Here is a 21,283-nt window from a genome sequence, read left to right on the forward strand (position 1 = left end):
AAAAGAGGATCGGTTTCTAATTCATGGAATTCCACTATTGCTAATACAGTATCAAGTTCTATTCCAGAACAGACCACTCAGTTTAATCACACACAGATGAATACAAATGGTACACAACTACAATATGTTTTTCCTGTTAATAATGTTACTAACGTTTCTGGTTTACAATTGAATCCAAACCAAGTTCACAGGTTAATGGCAATGCTACATGAACCACAACAACACGAAACACATACCATCAACAGTGTCATAGGTACTTGTGATGCAGGTAAAGTTGATTCTAATTGTGTTAAATTTGCCGTAGGAATAATATCTAATTGTGTTAAATCATCTTGTTATACTTGGATCCTTGATTCAGGGGCTATAGATCATATAGCTAACAATCTGAATGTCTTTCAATCTGTTAAAGAAGTTAGGAATATAATTGTAAAATTGCCTAACAATCATACTATCCAGGTTACAAAAATTGGGACTGTTAGGTTGTCAGAAAAATTAATCTTGAGCAATGTCTTTTACATTCCTGAATTTCATTTTAATATTATTTCTGTTAGTAAGTTAGTTAAAAACACTGATCTTACTTGCTTATTTCTACCTGGAATTTGTCAGATAAGAACCAGCAACCATCAGCAGATGATTGGTTCAGCTGAATATGATAAAGGCATCTACATAATGCATTCAGATTGTAATGCAAACTATGATGTTGTTAATAAAATTGTTTCTGATGTAAATTTAGTTACACAGACATCTTTATCTTCTATTCAGCTTTGGCATTATAGGCTAGGGCATATCCCTATTTCCAAATTAAGCTTGATGAATAAACTTACATCAGATGTTCCTTGTTGTAAGAATGATTTTTTTTAATTGCACTATATGTCCTCTTTCTAAAATGAAAAGACTCCCTTTTCCAGAAAGTATTACCAAAACACATGAACCTTTTGAAATTGTTCATGCAGATGCTTAGGGGCCATTTGATACTGTTTCTTATGTTGGATATCGATATTTTTTGACTGTCATAGATGATTTTACTCGATATACTTGGGTTTTTCTTTTAAAGAATAGATCTCAGGCATCTAAATGTTTAGAAGGATTTTACCAATATGTGTTAGTACATTTTTCTATGTCAATTAAGACTCTAAGAATAGATAATGCTCCAGAGTTGAAAATGGAGGATTTTTGCTTGTCAAAAGGGATTATACATCATTTCTCATGCCCTTGTACTCCACAGCAAAATAGTATTGTTGAAAGGAAACATCAACATTTGTTAAATGTTGCTAGATCCCTCAGGTTTCATGCTTCTTTGCCTTTACCTTTTTGGGCTGATTGTCTTATATATGTCGCATATCTTATTAATTTGTTACCTACACCATTGTTGCATAATAGTACTCCTTATCACATGTTGTATAAGAAAGAACCATTATATTCAGACTTAAGAGTTTTTGGTTCACTTATTTACATTTCAAATTTAAAAGGGTATAGGAACAAACTTGATACTAGAGCAAGGCCATGTATTTTTCTAGGTTATAAAGCAAATGTCAAAGGTTATAAGGTCTATGATTTAATTAGCAAAACATATACCATGTCTCGTGATGTTAAATTTTTTGAACATATTTTTCCATATACCTCACACTCATCATCTATGGATACTTGGAATTTTCCTATTTTGTCTAATGATTTTGCACAAGATTTAAACTTTACTGATGTAGAGTTGTGTCATCATATTAGTTTTCCTGTTTCAACAGAAGCTTTGCCACATGCTAATGTTTCTAATGGGGGAAATATATCACAAACACAAGATATTATTGAGGCAACTCAGATTAATTCTGATACAACTTCTATCCCTCACTTAGAAAATACCACAGGATCCCAACAACATGAACCATCTATAGAACCTGTACATCCTGTTAAGAGGTCTGCCCGGAAAAGGCAAACACCCAATTATCTCCAAGATTTTCATTGTAATCAGTTATCCTTAACACCATTGCCTGAAGTAGTAACACAATCAATACAATATCCTTTGTCTCAAGTTCTTGCATATGACAAGGTGTATAACATTCATAAGCATTATGTTATGAATATGGCTATCATACCAGAACATAAGATATATAAAGAAGCAGAAAAACATGAGTGTTGGAGACTTACAATGCAAACAGAACTTGACGCATTAGAAAAGACCAAAACATGGTTTTAACTAAGTTACTAGAGGGAAAATAACTATAGGTTGTAGGTGGGTTTTCAAAGTAAAATTGAAGAGTGATAGCACTCTTGAAAGATATAAAGCAAGGTTAGTTGCAAAAGGATACACCCAGGTAGAAGGGCTAGATTACATTGACACTTTTTCTCTAGTTGTAAAACTTACAACAGTGAGACTTGTTTTGGCAATAGCTGCTATTCAAAATTGGAAATTATATCAATGTGATGTTAATAATGCCTTTTTACATGGTTTTTAGATGAGGAAGTATATATGGTTCCACCACTAGGGTTACAGATATCTAAACCAGGGTTGGTTTGTAAACTTGAGAAATCTTTTGTACGAACTTAAGTAAGCAGGTAGACAATGGTTTGCTCGATTGTCAAATTTTTTAGTTTCTCATGGATACAAACAGTCTTTGGAAGATCATTCCTTATTTACTAAAGTTACAAATGGTCTTACTACTATTTTGTTAATTTATGTATATGATATAATATTAACAGGAACTGATTTTGCAGAAATTAGTAATATTAAGCAGTTAATGGATGGTGAATTCAAAATCAAAGATCTTGGTGAGTTAAAGTATTTATTAGGTCTTGAGGTGGCAAGATCAAAGATGGGAATTAATATTAAGCAGTTGACAGACGCAGGACTATTAGCAGCAAAACCAGTCTCCACTCCGATTAACAAAAGAAGGGGGCACACCATTAGAAGATCCTACATCATATAGAAGATTAATTGGAAGGCTGATCTACCTCACCAACACAAGACATGCCATCACTTTTGCAGTCCACACTCTTAGTCAGTTTTTGTCAAAACCAACTGATATACATCAAAAGGCAGCCACAAGAACTCTTCATTACTTGAAGAAAGATCTAGGAAAGGGCTTATTTTATTCAGTCAGTTCAAGCATGATTTTGCAAGCATATTCAGATGCAGAGTGGGTAACATGTTTGGATAGCAGAAGATCAATAACTAGCTACACGGTTTTTCTTGGAAATTCGTTGGTTAGTTGGAAAAGCAAGAAGCAACCAACTGTTTCAAAATCCTCAACAGAGGCTGACTATAGAGCCATGTTTGCTGTAACCAGTGAATTGCAATGGTTACTCTACATTTTTCAAGCTCTTCAAATACCACACCCACACCCTATCCCACTTTTCTGTGATAACTCTTCAGCCTTACATATCATAAAAAACTCAACCTTCCATGAAAGAACCAAACATATAGAACTCGACTGTCATTTTGTTAGAGAGAAATTCTTAGCAGGTCTAATTAAACCTTTACCTATTTATACTCAATTGCAAATTGCAGACATATTCACAAAACCTTTACCAACAATTTTTTTTTTCTACTTTGTTAAACAAGCTTGGAGTTTTCTCTATATATACTCCAGCTTGGGGGGGGAGTAATAGGATTATAAATGTAATAAAGAAAATAGGAAAGGGGTAGTTAGGAACTTTTACCTTTGTAATTAATAAAGCCGTTGTAATTAGCAGTATAAAAACAGAGTTGATATCTGTTTTACATTTAATAAAAGTTACAGTTCTTTTTCTTCTTCTTCAATACTCTTTAATTCTCTATGGACTCTTCACTATCATTTCCAACTATTTATAAGTTCCATTTAGCATAAAATAGCTATAAACTAACGGAAAAACACACCTATACCATAAACCGTAAACCATTATCGCAAAAACATAAAAAATAAGAACACAGAACCCTAAACCAAACGAAATTACAAAAACACATACGTACCTTATTGTCGTTTCTTGCCATTGAAATTGAAGAGAAGAAACACATAGATTGAAAGTTTCGAGTTCGCAGAAGCACAACACTTCGAGTTCCTAGGATAAGAGAGGAAGAAGAAAGAAGAAAAATGGTCTAAGTTGTTATATATATATATGAAGGGTATATTGAGTAATTCCTAAATGAAATAGTCTAAATATGTAATGTGTTGTGTAATGAGTCTTAATATGTAAACATGCCTTCAAATTGGCCCAATTTTATAATTTACCATACCTATAATTCAATTACAATAGGGATAAGGTGCAAAAATACCCCTAACGTTTACAGGTAGAAGCAATGTTACCCTTAACGTTTAAAATGATGCAATTTTACCCCTAATATTGGCATCCAAGAGCAACTTTACCCCTAATGTTGGCAAATTGGGTCAATTTCAGAAATTATAATAAAACATTGATATTTTGTTCCTTATTCGGCACCAATTACACAAGTTGATTCTAAAAAAAATATTTCATATTTTTTGTGATTTAATAATAGAATTGAAGATTACTATTTTTAAATTGGATGAAATATTTGAATTTCTTTGTCCAGCTCGTACAAAATATAGTATATTTTTTTAATTTTTTTAATTTTTTTCACGCTTAATAATATGTTTGTGACTTGTTACCAATGAGTGATAAAATGAAGTACATGTTAAGTGTAAATGCCAAGTTCATGACCGAGAAGGCAATTTGATAAATAAGTTCTCAAACTTGTGAACTTTAAAGTTAAAATTGTTCTTGACTACCAACATTAAATGTAAAATTGTATCATTTTAAACATTATACGTAAAGTTAACGTTAAAAGTTTTTTTTTCCACCTTATCCCATTATAATATTATTTTGATTGTTACATTTCCATTTTATTATCTTTTGGATAATAGTTTTAACTTTTAAGAGTATTTACATTAGCAATGTTTATAGTATTATTCAATTAAATAAAAAAAAATAGAGTTTATGTTTACAAAAAAATAATAATATGAATTTGCACGTAATTATACAACAATGAAGTATGTATACTAGCAAATATCAAATACTATAAAGAAATGGTGGCATTAATTGTATCGTTGAGTATGTCAGATTAGAAATGAGGTTAAAATGTCAACATCTTTCAGATTAGAAATGAGGTTAAAATGTCAACATCTTTTAAATTTACCTTTGTTGATGCGTGCAACAAAATTATGGTATAAATATTTCAAATTTTGATTAGAAAACCCCTTAATCAAGGGTTTAAACCTTCAAAAAAAAAAAAAAAAACTTTAAACATTAAATTAAGGCCTAATACACATACAAATGTTGTAACTGCCCCCGAACTTTCAATAACAACTTACCTCTTAAACTTGTCCAATTGTAAAACATAACCCCTCAAACTTGTCCAATTGTAAAACATAAACCCAAATTGCTGACATGGACTGCAATTGAAAAAACACGTGAAATACAAAAGCTGCAATGTTCGTGGAGTGTGATAATCAGATCTTTGGCGTGATATGAATCCGAGGAAACGTTTTTATGGTTGCTTCAAGTACGAGGTAAAAAAAATCCCAATTTGGATCTAACAAACAACCAAAAGCCTACACCGGGATCAGTCTAGGAAGGCTGACCCCAACCCTATCCTCTAGGAGAGAAGACAAAAGAAAAGGAGGAGGAACAGAGAGGGTAGAAACACCTAACATTCCCCCATGCCCAGCAGCTGCCAAGCGATCCGCCACGCGGTTTTGCTCCCTATAAATATGGGAGAAATTAAGAGTCTCAAAGGCAGGACGAAGCCTCAAAATCGCTTTGATGAGATTCTGGCTCTTAAGACAAACAGCCTGGCTATCCGAAATCCTGTTAATTGCCTCCAAATTATCAGACTTCACCGAGAGCCTTTTAACACCCATGCGAATGTCGAGTTTAATACCCGACAGAATACCCCAGAGCTCCGCAGAAAAGGATGAGCCCGTTCCCAAGTTATGGGTAAACCCAGCCAGCCAAGCGCCACCAGCATCCCGAAAAACTCCTCCAGCAGCAATATTTTTCTTTAAATTAATGACATAATTAGAATATTTTTCTTTAATATTAGACACTTGTAAATTATGATAATTTTATTTATAGTTTTATCAAATTTAGTTATAGATTTTTAAAAAATAGTAAATTATGATAATTTTAAATTAATGACATAATTAGAATATTTTTCTTTAATATTAGACACATGTAAATATTTAATGGCATAACACTCATGTAGGTCCCTAAACTAAGACTTCAAAATCAATTAAGATCCCGAACTATCAAAATCATCAATGTGGTCCCTGAATTAGCTAAAAATCATCAATTGAGTCCCCATTTAAACAAAAATCTTCAATTGAGGCCTCATCGAAAATCATTCGGTTGAACAATTTCATATATTCTTTCCCAAAACCATTTTGAATCAACACAGATTATTACAGTTTATATCAAATAGTCACAGTTTCCGATTTTAGGATAGGATAGAGACTCAATTGATGATTTTTGCTTAATTCAGGGACCTAATTGATGATTTTGATAGTTTAGGATCTTAATTGATTTTGAAGTTTTAATTTAGGAACCCAAATGAGTGTAATGCCATATTTAATCTACTAATAAATATTGTGTAATTAACCCATATGTCAATTATGCGTAATGTTCTCTTGAAAAAATGCGTGATGTTGAATAAAAATGTAATTTCACGTTATTTTTTTCTTTTGAGAGAGAACAATTTTGTTACTTATAATATGCAACATGATACATGTGGCTATTACGTCAGTCAGAAAATGTAGACATATTTGACATGAACTTAGTTGGTATATATTTAAAGTTGTTAAACACGATAATACAAATTATAGACTTTCTTATAATCGAAGAGCAAAGAGAAACAACCTGATCTACAAGAGTTTTCAGCACAATATTCAATATACAGGTGCCCAAACTGACGGAAGGAAAATGATCCCAAAAACATCATAACTAAGGGATTTTGCCTCTTTTGTTGAATTGATTCAGACACTTAAAGATATGCTCCAAAAGTCACATCATTTTAAGAAAGTCAAAAAGTCACATGCTTTCTTTCGGCTTTCCAATCTACAAGAACACAATGAGCACTGAGTGCTAAGTAGAGCAACTTTATAGATAAAAATAGTATGGTACGAGATATAATTGACACGACTCATTTTTATATCAAAATGGATTACCAATTGAGTGATCGTATTCAATATAGGGTGTGCCCTGACTCGTTGGAGAGGTGAGTGATCCCAAAGACAACCCAACTAGTAGATTTTACCTCTTTTCCTAAATTGATTCATGTGCTCAAAGGTAGGTTTCAAAAATTACAAGATCACATCGAGAAAGGCGAAAAGTTACATGCTCTCATTCGTCTTTTCAATCTATAGAAAAGAAGAAAATGTAGAGCAACTTTATAGATAGAAGTATTAAGATACGAGATCCGTTTGACACAGTTATCATTTTTTTTTTGTCATTTATATCAGATATAATAATGTAAAATACACATATCACATAATTCGATTATGATACGGTGACCAATTTTGATACTTCTACACATTGGCATATATCCATAGTGGAGGGGGAAGCTGCCTCCTTACCTGCCCGTGTAGTTCCGACTGTTAAAAGATTATTTCACCTCTTTTGTCGGTCTGCCCCTTGTGGTTCCACCACTGTTAAAAGATCATTTCCACGTGTTTTTTTTGCGTGTGTTTAGAATTCTAATAAATACTTTTAAAACGATTAAATTTGACATTAAATGTAATAAAACATGTAAGTTAATTTAATTAAAAACTTTCTTAATTATCAATTCCAAAGTTACCCCGATTATCTTTAGATTTTAAAAAATAAAATAAAATAAAATCTTAAACATTATGCAACCATTATACAAAACATCTTCTATCTTCCTCCTCTATTCTCTTTATTAGGGTTGTCCTCTGTTAAAAATTTCTAAAACGTTATTGTTCTTATATGTAGTTAGTAGTGGATCTAGAAATTTTAGAAAGAGAACACAACATCAGTAAGAAGAAACATAAATGATGGAAAAAAAATATATTCTTCTTTTTGAAATGAGAGATTTTTTTAGGAAGAGTTTTCTAAATTTTGGAGATGAATATATCATTTTAAACATATTTAACGGTTTATATGTTATTTTGACAAAATATGTTATTTTAATTAAGTTCGAGAGCCAACGAAAATACCTAATAGGAGGCAAACAACTGTTTAACAGTGGACTTTCCAGAAGGAATCTATCTAAGCTATCCGCTATGATATCAAATGGTTAGAAAATAGATAAATACAAATTTATATGATTATATTAAAAGAAAATAAAGTTAATCGTAAGCTTCAATTACCAGTAGTGCATTCCAGTAAATTATTTTTTTATTTTTACCAGTAGTGCATTTTTATTTTTTACCACATCTTTGATCTTACCGTCCGTCTTTGCAAGCGGGTGGGAAATGGGAGGAACCAAACAAGACGTTAAGATTTCAAATATTTGAAAAAACAAAAAGTAAAGCGGCTAACATTTGCACTATATATAAAGCGACAAACCGAATTTCTGAACTTTCTGGCGCAATTCTGCTTCTTTTCCCTTCCTATCTCATCTCGCCACTTTCTATCTCTATCTTCTTTGCTTTTTACTTTCATGGTGGCCGACCTGACCTCTGACATATCTCATATCTCTTCCCGTCTCAGTGCGAGCCCTAATTTGGAGTTTTCTCGCTGGTATTGGAATTTGTGCTTTTCAGTTTATCTTTTTTTTCAATTTCATTTGATAAAGGAGGAACCCTAACAATCCTTCTTTTTATCCATCTTTCTATCTTCCTTTCTCGATTGATTCAAACTCCCTTTTTCTTTTTTAATTATTATTATGTTGTCTTCGCCTTGGCTATGACTCAGGAAGTATTAAGTATTATTGTTCGAGAGTTGACTTGGATGAATTTGAGTCTATATCATCCTATTCAGTTGGAGGCTAGCTTGTTTGCTTGATCATGTAGAAGTATGTTTTGTTAGAGAGTTTTTTTTGTATATATATGTAATTTTTGTGGATTCGATCTTTGGCTGCTTGTTTCTCTGCTGAGATTTTGAAAAGTTCTTTTAGATCTGTATTTTTGCTGGTTATGTCTGTTATTCGTTTCCTGTTTTATTCGTTGAGCCTTTCTTTCTTTGGCTCTCCGATTTTATTTTTGTTACTGCTTAAGAGATTAGTGGATGAATGGAAATGTTTTACTCCAAAATTTTATTTACGTCTCTGTTCATTGATACTGTGTAGCGGTTGGCTTTCTTATTTGCTAATATGTTCAGTACTGGTGAACTTAAATTGTTCAGAACGGTAAAATGGAAGCAAATGGGAGGGATGATCTCAAGGCACCTCTGCTGCAGCCTCCAAATGGTGTTGCAATTTCTGTCCCCGAACAGAAATACGAAAGAAAGAAGGTTAGTCATTAGAATTTATAGCTCTTGGATTTTCTTACTGGCTGATATATTCTCCAGTACTGATGAAGTTAAATTGGCCAGAATGGTAAAATGGAAGTAAATGGGAGGGATGGTTTCAAGGAACCTCTGCTGCAGCCTCCAGATGCTGTTGCAATTACTGTCGCTGAACAGAAGTATGAAATAGAGAAGAAGGTTAAGACCATTAAGTTCAAAATAGGGAATATCAAGTGCGCCTCTTGTTCAACTTCGATAGAGTCTATGTTAGGAGAGCTTGATGGAGTTGAGAGGGCTGTCATATCGCCTCTTGATGGCCGTGCTGCTATCTCTTATATACCAGATCTCATTAATGTAAGCCTGCTTAAAGAGCTTATATGAGTTCCTATTCATTTTTCTTATTTTGGAGAATTCTTATGATTTTCCCTCTATTTCCGGAATTGGCATGTTCCCCTCCAAAAAAAAAAAACATAAAAAAAATATTGTTATAATGCAGATAGAAGGCTGCAGGATCTGGATTTTGTTTTTGATTATGTGCCAGTGGAGTTTGAAAATTTGCTGACATGTTCATCTGCTAATTTGTATGGCTTCTTTTGTAATTTGGATTACAAGTATTTATGGTGTGAACTTTTTTAGGTTAAAGAAATTAAGGAAACCATAGAAGATGCTGGATATCCGGTTGATGAGTTTCCAGAACAAGAAATATCTGTATGCCGGCTGAGGATCAAAGGAATGGCATGCACCAGCTGCTCTGAGTCTGTTGAGCGTGCTCTTCGCATGGAAAATGGAGTTAAAAGAGCAGTGGTTGGTCTGGCTCTTGAAGAAGCAAAGGTCCACTTTGATCCAAGTCTCACTAATACAGATCGCATCATTGGAGCAGTAGAGGATGCTGGCTTTGGAGCTGACCTTATCAGTTCCGGGAATGACATCAACAAAGTGCATTTAAAGGTGGAAGGAATCAATTCCTTAGAAGATGCTACTGTCCTTCAGTCTTCCCTTGAGTCGACACAAGGTGTAAATCATGTTGAAGTGGACCTTGCAGAACATAAGGTGACTATTAGCTATGACCCAGACCTAACTGGTCCAAGATCTCTTATAGAATACATTGGAGGAGTTTCTGGAGGTCCCAACATTTATCATGCAAGCTTATATGTGCCTCCAAGGAGAAGAGAAGCGGAGCACCTACAAGAAACTCGGACATATAGAAACCAATTTTTCCTGAGCTGCCTTTTCTCCATTCCAGTGGTTCTATTTTCCATGGTACTCCCAATGCTTCATCCTTACGGTAACTGGTTGAATTACAAGATTCTGAATATGCTCACCATTGGGATGCTTCTTAGATGGATTTTATGCACTCCTGTGCAATTTATTGTTGGGCGAAGGTATTTGATAAGCGTAACTTACTTTCTTTGATTTTCTTGACTGTCTGTAATTTTGAATTAAGTATCTCTATTGCTGAGAAGATCAACCGTTAACCAGTTCTTTGTCAATGTCCTTGTCAGGTTTTACACGGGGTCATATCATGCATTGCGACAAAAATCTGCTAATATGGATGTTTTGGTTGCACTAGGCACAAATACTGCTTATTTTTACTCTGTATATATAGTGATAAAAGCAATGACTTCAGATACATTCAAAGAGCAAGATTTCTTCGAGACAAGTGCCATGTTGATATCTTTTATTCTCTTGGGAAAGTATTTAGAGGTTATGGCTAAAGGGAAAACATCTGATGCTTTAGCAAAGCTGACAGAACTCTCTCCTGATACAGCGAATTTGGTATCACTTGACAGTGATGGACATGTCATTTCAGATATGGAAATAAGTACTGACTTGATACAGAGGAACGATATACTAAAAATTGTTCCAGGGGCAAAAGTTCCTGTTGATGGGATTGTCATAGATGGTGAAAGCCATGTTAACGAAAGTATGATCACAGGAGAGGCAAAGCCTATTGCTAAAAAACCTGGTGACAAGGTACTATTTGGAGTTTTATAGACTCTTCCGTATGGCATTGGGCAATTACACAAATGGAGATTTATCTTTTGCTTCCCATTTTTGTTATTTACAGGTCATTGGTGCGACCATGAATGAGAACGGATGCCTACTGGTTAAGGCTACTCATGTCGGGGCAGAGACTGCACTTTCTCAAATTGTCGAACTCGTTGAAGCTGCTCAGCTTGCTAGGGCCCCTGTTCAGAAATTAGCAGATCAGATCTCCAAGTTCTTTGTTCCTACAGTCAGTACTTTATATCTTATATCTTGTTTTTCATTTCATGTAATGGCTGGTTTACTTGTCTGTCAAAATAGTGTGTTGCAACCGAGAACATGGCTCTTTCTGACTACAAGAGGGTATGCTCAGTAGAAATTACAATGTGCAGAACATATTATGCAGATCGGGCTATGTGTTACCTTAGCATATTACTTTTTCTGTGTCGTTTAATTTACTTTGGTCTTCAAATCTTCCTTTCCTTCTTGTTGGTTTTCGGGTAAAATGCTGAAATTTACTGCCGAAAGATTGAGCCATTTGAATGCATAAACCTTTGAAATCTGGATTTACAAGGGATTTCTTTCTACTTTTATGTGACATTTTGGGGGATCTTATCCTGATATTATTAAACTGATATCTTTACAGAATAGTTAACAAAATGGACAGAATAGAACTAAAAAGACAAAGTTCAGATCAAAGATATTGTGAATGGTGACGGTGAAAGGACACTTCGTTTGTATTACGATTTGAAACTTCTGTGCTCTCGTTTCTCTACAATTAACTGGCCTTATTTCTGTTTTCTGCCCCTGTTAATTGGTTGTTCTCACCAGATACTCTGTAACTGAAATGAATTTCTCCCACCCTCCCTCCCTCCCTCCCTCCTGTATGAACAGTAATGGGGATTTGTAAAGGTTATTTTATTTTTATTTTTTTTTATCATTCATGGTTTGTGCTGACACGTGTACCATTTTACTGACACTTTCTTCTTCTTTGGTTCTAGTTTGAATTTGCTCCAAATTCCTATATACTTAGTAGATCGTATCTGATATAACCCGTCGATTGGTCAACCCATTTCAGGTTGTTATTTTGGCTTTCATTACATGGCTGGGATGGTTTATCCCTGGAGTAGCTGGTGTTTACCCTAGACAATGGATACCAAAAGCAATGAGTGTATTTGAGTTTGCACTGCAGTTTGGTATATCAGTACTAGTGGTTGCATGTCCATGTGCTTTAGGACTAGCAACACCAACAGCGGTGATGGTTGCCACAGGCAAGGGTGCTTCTCAAGGTGTGCTTATCAAAGGTGGAAATGCACTAGAAAAGGCACACAAGGTAGGCTTCTGTTTCTTAGAGTATTTCAACTTCGTCGGAAGAATTTTGGTTCCAATTGTCTTTTTATCCTGTTAGTTTACTTTGAATGGTCTAAGCCAAATAGAGTTTGGTTTCTCCTAAAGTAATTTCTTTGCTAATTTTCAGCATGTTGAAAAATAAATCGGGACTGGATTGAGCTTGTCATTCCTTTATGTCATGGTGACAGCATTTTCATATGAGGAAGCTCTGACTCATTTTTTTTAATCTTTTGCGTCTTTATGTGAAATTAATCCAACCCTTATTGGCAGACGTATTTAAACATGTCAATATGCTTTCATCTGAGACAACTCGTGTACTTTCTGTTCTCCAGGTGAACACAGTTATCTTCGACAAGACTGGAACATTAACAGTGGGAAAACCAGAAGTAGTTAGTGCTGTTCTATTTTCCACCTTCTCGATGGAGGAATTCTGTGACATGGCTACTGCTGCTGAGGTTGGTATACATATTGTGCACAATGTTCTGATATGGAAACAAGAGGCTTAGCATGCAACTTTGCTCACAAGCGCACGGCAGAATATTTCCTATTTATTTTATAATGTATGTTAGTGAAACACATCCATAGTTAGGAATGACAATTTTCGACACAATAACACGATATACAGAGACAATAATACGATACAATTGACACAGTTTTGTCATATATAATCATATGTAATATGTAGATAACGTAACACGTTTTTGACACAGTAACCCGAATTGACATCCATATTCATAGTACTACAGAAAAGTCGTAGTTTTCAATGAGTTCCTGCTGTTATTAGAATAACGACCATTTTTTATTTGTTTACATCTGAAATTCATCAGGTAAACAGTGAACACCCGATTGCTAAAGCTGTGGTGGATCATGCTAAGAGGCTACGACAGAAAATCGGGTCTAAGGCAGTGTGTATTACAGAGGCTAAAGACTTTAAGGTGCATACTGGATCAGGGGTGAGTGGAAAAGTTGGTGACAGCAGGGTCCTTGTCGGGAATAGAAGGCTGATGGAGGTATTCAATGTCACAATTGGTCCCGAGGTCGAGAACTACATTTCAGAACATGAGCATTTGGCTAGATCGTGTGTGCTAGTTGCCATTGATGGGAAGATTGCTGGAGCTTTTGCTGTGACTGACCCTGTAAAGCCAGAGTCGGAGCGTGTCATTTCCTTTCTTCGTTCCATGAACATCTCAGCTATCATGGTGACCGGTGATAACTGGGCTACAGCTTCAGCCATTGCAAAAGAGGTTGGAATTGAAAAAGTGTTTGCTGAGACGGATCCAATAGGAAAAGCTGATCGGATCAAAGACTTGCAGGTATGCTAAGTAAATAAATAAGTCTGCATTGGTCATCATTCATCAATTATGAAGAGTGTGCCATGAAACTAATGCTAACTGATAAAGGGTCAATTTGGACATTCAACTTGACCTCCAATGTCAATTTGGTCCAAAATAAATTTTGGGCCTAAACCATACGCAACCCCCTAAACTTGTCAATTTTGGTCATTTTGCCCCCTGAACTTACGGCACAATCTATTTGCCCCCTCAACTATTTAAAAGTGGTATTAGGAACCCCTATTTTTATTATAACGGAAACAAGATGAAGTTCCAACATTAGTACAAGGGTTCATGGAAGTATTGGAACTAGCCAGCATATATACAGACGATTTAGAAGGAGTTAAAGCTATATGCAATTTTTACAAGAAGACTTGTGTACTGACTATAGTAACCTCATTTGCAGCTTGTTTTAGTGCATAACCCTTTTTATTATGACCTTGGTGCTTGCAATGAGAACATGTCATGATTGTTTCCATTATAATGAAATTAGGGGGTTGCTACTACCACTTTTAAATAGTTGAAGGGGCAAATAGGTCGTCCCGTAAGTTCAGGGGGCAAAATGACCAAAAGTGACAAGTTCATGGGTTGCGTATGGTTTAGAATCGGTTTAATTAACAATTTGGCTTTTTTGTTCAAATCAGTCCAAAAGTTACACATGTCAACATATGATTTGTTTTTATTTTTACTTTTTACACTTTCAAACTTTGATGGGGTAAGGTACAAAAACACCCATACTGTATCAAGAGTAATTTTAACCCTACCGCCATAAACAGTAGAATTGAAGGCCTAAAGTTGGCAAACTGGGTCAGTTTTAAACATCATCAGTAGAGCTCTTTCCTCGGTCATAATTTCCTCTATTTCATTCCATCTGTACACACGTGGTATTGGTTGAGTCTCCTCTTGTCTGGATTATCGCCATGTGTTCTGCACGTTAAACCAAAAAAATCTCAAAAAACGCAAACTTTTGCTTTCTAAACCAACTAATATGCAACTGGTACAGAACACGTGAACATGATAATTGTGTTTTTAAATAATGTCCGAAATTGGCTCAACTTGGCAAAATTAAATCCTCAATTATATCATTTATAAGATTAGAGACAAAATTACTCTTAGCCGACAACAATAAAGGTATTTTTGTATCTTTATCTCATCTTTTATTGTGTCATTTGAAATGATTTATCAAAAATTACGAGTGGTTCAAATCAGATTGATCTTTTATCCAACAAACACTGGGTGGTGAACTAATTGAGCTGTATGCTGCAGGCACAAGGACTAACAGTAGCAATGGTAGGAGATGGAATAAACGATTCACCAGCCTTAGTAGCAGCGGATGTTGGGATGGCAATTGGTGCTGGTACAGATGTAGCCATAGAAGCAGCTGACATAGTTCTCATCAGAAGTAACTTAGAAGATGTGGTTACAGCCATAGATTTATCTAGAAAAACCATTTTACGCATTCGGCTTAACTATGTTTGGGCCCTTGGTTACAACATACTTGGCTTGCCTGTTGCTGCTGGAATTCTCTACCCATTCACCGGAATCCGGTTGCCTCCTTGGCTTGCTGGTGCTTGCATGGCTGCTTCATCAATCAGTGTTGTTTGTTCCTCTCTCTTGCTGCAGTCTTATAAGAAACCTTTGCAGGTCAGAAATTCTTGAGATCAAATCTATAATGATAGCATTAGTTGATCCTAATAAATTGTAGCTAGCTTTCACGCTCCCATTGCTGTTTGTTATTGCAAACATGTGCATTAGAACGTGCTATAATGTAATATGTTATCATCTCCATTGTTCAACTATAGTGCATTTTTCCTTCTTTTTTCATTTTCTTTTTTTCACTATCAAGTTAAATCTGAACTGGAGTTGGGTGGGACGGGGTAAGTATAAAAATAAATATTGTGGTTTGATTGATTCGTAAGTTCAGTTTCATGGTTGTGGTTTAAAAGTTGACAAACAGATAGCTCTTGGTTTGTTCTGCTAACAATTACAATTACAATAAAAATAGTTAACGGGATCATAAAATGTTGATGTGCCAGTTTTGTTCAATTAATCATAGAGATATTCTAGTCAAGTTTAAAACATGTGACTGAGTTTGTAAGTCGGCAAATGTTGATGTGTCAGTTTTGGTCAAATAATCATAGAGATATTCTTGTCAAGTTTTAAAACATGTGACTGAGTTTGTAAATCGGATAAACTACAAGATCTATTTTTGTACTTTTATTTAAATTCTAACCACTCCAACCAGCTGACTTCATTTGGAGGTCGTTAACGATCATTTTTTCAATGCTAAGCTAAAAGATAATCGTTTTTAGCAAAGTGAGATACTTCAATCATCTCATGGTCGCAAAAAAAAAAACGCAGCTTGCGTCTAACAATTAGTGTAACAACGAGTTTTTTGGAATTTACCTTAAAAAATTAATGATTATTTAATTTATATTTCATTTAATCGATCATTAATAATATATTAAAATTTTAATATTACTAAAATTACAAAGAATATATAAAATAAATATTATACAATGTATTTATTATTTTAAATTAAAATACTAAGTTATTATAAATTTCTTTTTTTCAAGAAAGTTATTATAAATTTCATGACATATTTTTAATTAAACTCGAATATTAATAAATTATTTACTCAAATTACATTTGATAAGCCAAGTTATGTGTATTTTTGCACCTATCCCATTATAGATTGGGAAAGAAATATGAAGTTATTAATAATATGAGATATCGGTGATAAAACACTCTTTTCAAGATACATTATCATACCAAAATCGCACTCCACTCTTTACATCCGTACGTCTCCCTCATATTGGGTTTACGCATATTACACTAGTCTGTCCGTCTATTTTAAAAAACGCGCTATATAGTGTCTAGCTTTTAACAAAACTAATTACTTAGTCACTTTATCTATAAATTTTATATAAATAACATGTTTGTCCTTTTATAATTAATTAATGTATATAAAGGCTTTAATTCTGTTTTATATATATTAAAAAAACTAAGTGTTACTTGTTACATTTAAAAATTTAATAATGTAACTTTTGATTATTTTTTACTAAGCTGACTAAGATTGATTTGAGTGGTTGAGGGTTTCAAATCGCTTAAACTAGAGATCTCAAATTGTGTGACGAGTCTTGAACCGAGCAATCAAATAAACTATAATTTTACCAATTAAGGTTAGCTTGAGTTGTTAGAGCATCTCCAACAGCCTCTTAAGTTGGCTCTTAAGTTAAAATTTGAGGAGGGAGAATGAAAAATCAGCTTCAACACACTTTTAGTGGATTCTCAAATTACTAAGAGCATCTCCATCCTCTCTATTAATAGAGAGTCTCTCTACCTCTTAGCGCTTTTTAATTCATTTTTTATTAATAATTTATTATTGAGAAGTCTCTCTCATCTCACTATTGGTAAATATAACAACAATTAATAATTTTAATGATAAAATAATAAATAAAGAGTGAATATAAAGAGTATTGTTGGAGATGATATGTCTTAGTCACTCTTAAATCACTAAAAGTCAATTATTTATATTATTTTTAGAGAGTGCACTAAGAGTCTCTTGGAGATGCTCTTAAGGTCTCAAGTCGCTTAAACTAGATCTCGAGTTCGAGTCCTAACGTACGCAGAAAACTTTAATTGAAAGAGAATCCACCTAAAAGGTGTCTGACGAGGTTCAAACCGAAAAATTAGACACAGTATTAATAATAGTATGTATTAAAATTAATTTAATTTTCTTGAGAAAATAATAGTTTAATTAGTACAAAAAGTTAGTTTTACTGATAAGTTATAAAAAGAATTACTGACTTTAATTTATGTTTCATTTTTTCAAATTAAAATACTAAGTTATTATAAAAAAAAATTGAGAAAGTTATTGTAAAATTCATTATACATTTTTAATTAAAAATATAATAAACAATAATATAATTTTATTACTAATATCACTTTTCATAATTGTAAGTTGAATTAATATAAGAAAAAATTATATAAAATTTAATTAAATATACATAAAAATTAATTAGTGATAAATGAGTAAATTTATCATTTTATATAAATTTTATAGATGAGAAACTAAGCAGTTAATTTTTTTAAAACTTAGAAATTTTATAATACATCTAAAAAAACAAAAACACTCACCACTATAATATACATAAACTAAAAAATTAATAAAAATCCATCTATAAATTTGTATAATTCTATTATTAATTAATGTATATGAAGGTTCATTAATTATGTTTTATATAATTTTTCATCTAAATATTTTTATATAATATATTAAAAAAATATTTTAATAAATTATTATATCCAAAATAGCAAGTTTACTTATTTACAATAAATTTGTTTAGTGTTTCATAATGTTTGATATCACAAACGAATATCTCACTCTGCTTCACCAAATCGTTGCCCAAGCAGCTTGAGGAAAGGCCAATAACTCATATGGCCTTCCAATCTAAAACACCATAAAGAGCGTCACCAGATCCTTTTGAATGATCATAATCCACGCATCATCCAACCTCTTCGATTAGGAGCTTTTTGCTTATCCACCAGATCAAACTGAGCTCCATCGGATCCATGCACTCGAAACCAAACTTTCCTTCACATGTTCTCATATAGGATAATTTGCATTTGACCAGGTTTAATCATGTTCGCGAGGATGACCACCTTGATTTTTACCTTATTCAACCGTACTCTAATGGACAGCCAAGACAGGAAAAGCTTCGTTTTTATCAGCGACAATTTTCTCACTCGTGGTTTTCCTATTGTCGACTTGCTTCTACCAATTGACCACCCTCCGATGCAACCTCTTCCCTCTTGCTCCATCTCACCCGATTAGTATCAACAAGGGTCCAATCTTGAGGACACCACCTAATAATCATACTTTCTTCTCACTTACTTCACCCGAAATACTCAACAACAAACATACCTCAGCCACCTGAACGCATACATAAAAAACGAAATTTTTTAAGAACAGAGTGAATGAGAAGAGATTGACCTCACTTTCCTCACAGTCACTGGCTCGAAGCAAAGAACAACGGTGACACTCCTTACTGACAATCCCTTTACCACAAACGACAATCTGATATCTCCTTGCTAAGAATCGTTCTTTCTTCTTACTCTCAGAAGAAATTCAAAATAAGGTTGTCGCGCCCGTGCCCGTGGATCGCGAACTGTTATCTCCGATACGACTCCCGCTCTACTGGTTTATCAACGTTGCTGGATAGTCCCTCTAAGGAGACTATCCAAAGGGTTTTTGAGTCGCCACCAATCAGTTTCACGGTCTGATTGGACACCGATTTGGTTCCAAATTGACTCATTCGGGTAAGTTCGGATAAGATAGTGGTCTGCGATGATCCTAAGTTCGGTTTCCGATTACGTGTAAGGAAGAGACATAATCTCACCCTACCCCGCCCGATAAATCGGTACTGTTGTACTTCTGCCTGCTTGTTTTACGTGTTCGCGTTCAGTATTGCTTTGGTTGTTGACCGAGTTTGTCCAAGCCTTTCATCGTTGTTTATGAAGTCCCATGGATTTGGAAATGGATATGGGTCATAACATGACCATACCACTAGTATGAGGAGGTTGTAATGCACGATAATGTTGGCTATCTTGCTCGAATTGTAATTGCGTATGAATTATCACATAACCTTACGCGTAGTCTTTAATTCTGGGATGACTCTTTGAGTTTGTTTATCAATTTCTATCGTGTTTTAAGTTTTGTAACCGTATACGCGGTTATAACATAACCTTGTACAGAGAGCTTAAAACTGGAATTATCGGAAGGGTATGTTTTTATTTCGTGAATATCATCAGCGGGAATAATACTCGTGAACCATTCACGTAATTATGACATAACCACGTGTAGCGGATTCATTAATCGAAAGATATCAAGAAAATAATATCGCATTATAAAATTTATAAATCGTAAAACGACTTTGATAACCGTGTATATGATTATAACATAACCTTATACATTGGGTTTTAGAAGTTAAATAGAAGATCGAGATTGATTTATCAATTCGGATCACTATTCAATAATCCGAATAATATGGTCATTTTATAACCGTTATCCACCGATTAAAGCTCAATAAAGAAAATCACAATTTATTTTTTTATAGAAAAAATTATTATATTTTAGTAGTGTGTTATTAATCGTTTATCGAGACCACTATCCAGTGATCCAAATAAACTGCTCACGTTATTATCGTATTGCCATACAACAATTTAAATCCGATAAATGAGACTTTTTTTAAAAAAACATTATTATATTATTTGAATAAAGGTTATTATCGTCAAAAAATTTAATTAAAGACTAACTAATCTAACATTAAACTAAAATCTAATTCATTTGAGTTAACAATAATTAGCTAATTAAATTTACCGTATGAAATAAGAAAATGAAAGGAAATGGGCCTTTGGATTAATGGGGTAGAGAATAGGTTTAATTAAAACTTAAATAAGTAAAAGGATGGTAAATGTGCCGGGGAGGGGCATAATTGAATTCAAAATTAAAAAGGTTGGGTAAGTGCCAGGGACGAATCTACAGTGGGGGCAATGGGGGCACTTGCCCCCACTGAGATCTAAGAAGCAATAAAATCACAGCTAATCTTTTGTGATTTTTGCAAATTTGCCCCTCTAAGCCGCCATTGATGAATGTTTGAGGTTGAGAAGCTGCTGAACTTGGGGACGAAGGAGAAGGGTTCAAAACCTATTTTCCTTTTGTCTTTCCGTAAGACAAAACGATGTCGTTCCACTTAAGTGGAACGACATCGTTTTCTGTCAAAAAAGAAAAACAAGAAAATTACATTTATATCCCTCAAACTTACCCTCTCATTCTGTCGAGTCAAATGAAAATCCCAAACGAAATGAGTTGGCTTCTTCCCCAAAAAAGAATCCTTAACTCTCTCGATGTCTCCTTCCTCAAACTGAATTCCTAATCCCTAATTCTCTGTTGTTACAGTTCTTCTCTTTCCCGTCCGGCCGCTGTCATCGTCTCGTTCCCTTTTCTCTTTCCCATCGCTGCTGCTGCTGATTGATTCAATTGTTAAGTTATCTTCAATTAATGCAATCGTTAAGTTATTATCTTTGATTAATGTCCATTGGGGTTTTTTTTTTACTGAAATTGATTTAATAAATTTTATGTAGCAGCTTTATTGAATGTGTATAAAACCTGAGTTCTATATTGAGTTCTTTTACTGTCAATTGGGTTAGGTTGTTTTAATGTCAAA

At 34.0% G+C, this 21,283-nt stretch overlaps 1 protein-coding gene across 2 annotated transcripts; it reads left to right on the top strand.

The window, feature by feature from the left end:
- Positions 1-8,510: 8,510 nt before the first annotated feature.
- On the top strand, positions 8,511-15,878 carry LOC136222846 (copper-transporting ATPase HMA4-like). Of its 2 annotated transcripts, XM_066010551.1 has the most exons (11): positions 8,511-8,682; positions 8,857-8,956; positions 9,286-9,393; positions 9,475-9,741; positions 10,024-10,769; positions 10,890-11,361; positions 11,456-11,623; positions 12,452-12,706; positions 13,056-13,178; positions 13,551-14,036; positions 15,321-15,878. In XM_066010551.1, exons 3-11 carry the CDS (start codon positions 9,295-9,297, stop codon positions 15,711-15,713), a joined length of 3,009 nt encoding a protein of 1,002 aa, XP_065866623.1. In that variant the 5' UTR covers positions 8,511-8,682; positions 8,857-8,956; positions 9,286-9,294; the 3' UTR covers positions 15,714-15,878. The 2 variants fall into 2 exon arrangements, with proteins under 2 accessions (XP_065866623.1, XP_065866620.1); XM_066010548.1 differs by lacking the exon at positions 8,857-8,956 and having other exon boundaries at positions 8,512-8,682.
- Positions 15,879-21,283: the final 5,405 nt, after the last annotated feature.

This window comes from Euphorbia lathyris, chromosome 1, assembly GCF_963576675.1.
Source record: "Euphorbia lathyris chromosome 1, ddEupLath1.1, whole genome shotgun sequence".
Lineage (NCBI taxonomy): Eukaryota > Viridiplantae > Streptophyta > Magnoliopsida > Malpighiales > Euphorbiaceae > Euphorbia > Euphorbia lathyris.

Bases quoted from the DNA above. Each gene is read 5' to 3' on its own strand.
- LOC136222846 (XM_066010551.1), top strand. From the start codon at position 9,295: ATGGAAGCAAATGGGAGGGATGATCTCAAGGCACCTCTGCTGCAGCCT. The intron at 11,362-11,455 runs GTACTATTTGGA...TGTTATTTACAG, and splicing joins CTAAAAAACCTGGTGACAAG to GTCATTGGTGCGACCATGAA. The intron at 14,037-15,320 runs GTATGCTAAGTA...TGTATGCTGCAG, and splicing joins ATCGGATCAAAGACTTGCAG to GCACAAGGACTAACAGTAGC.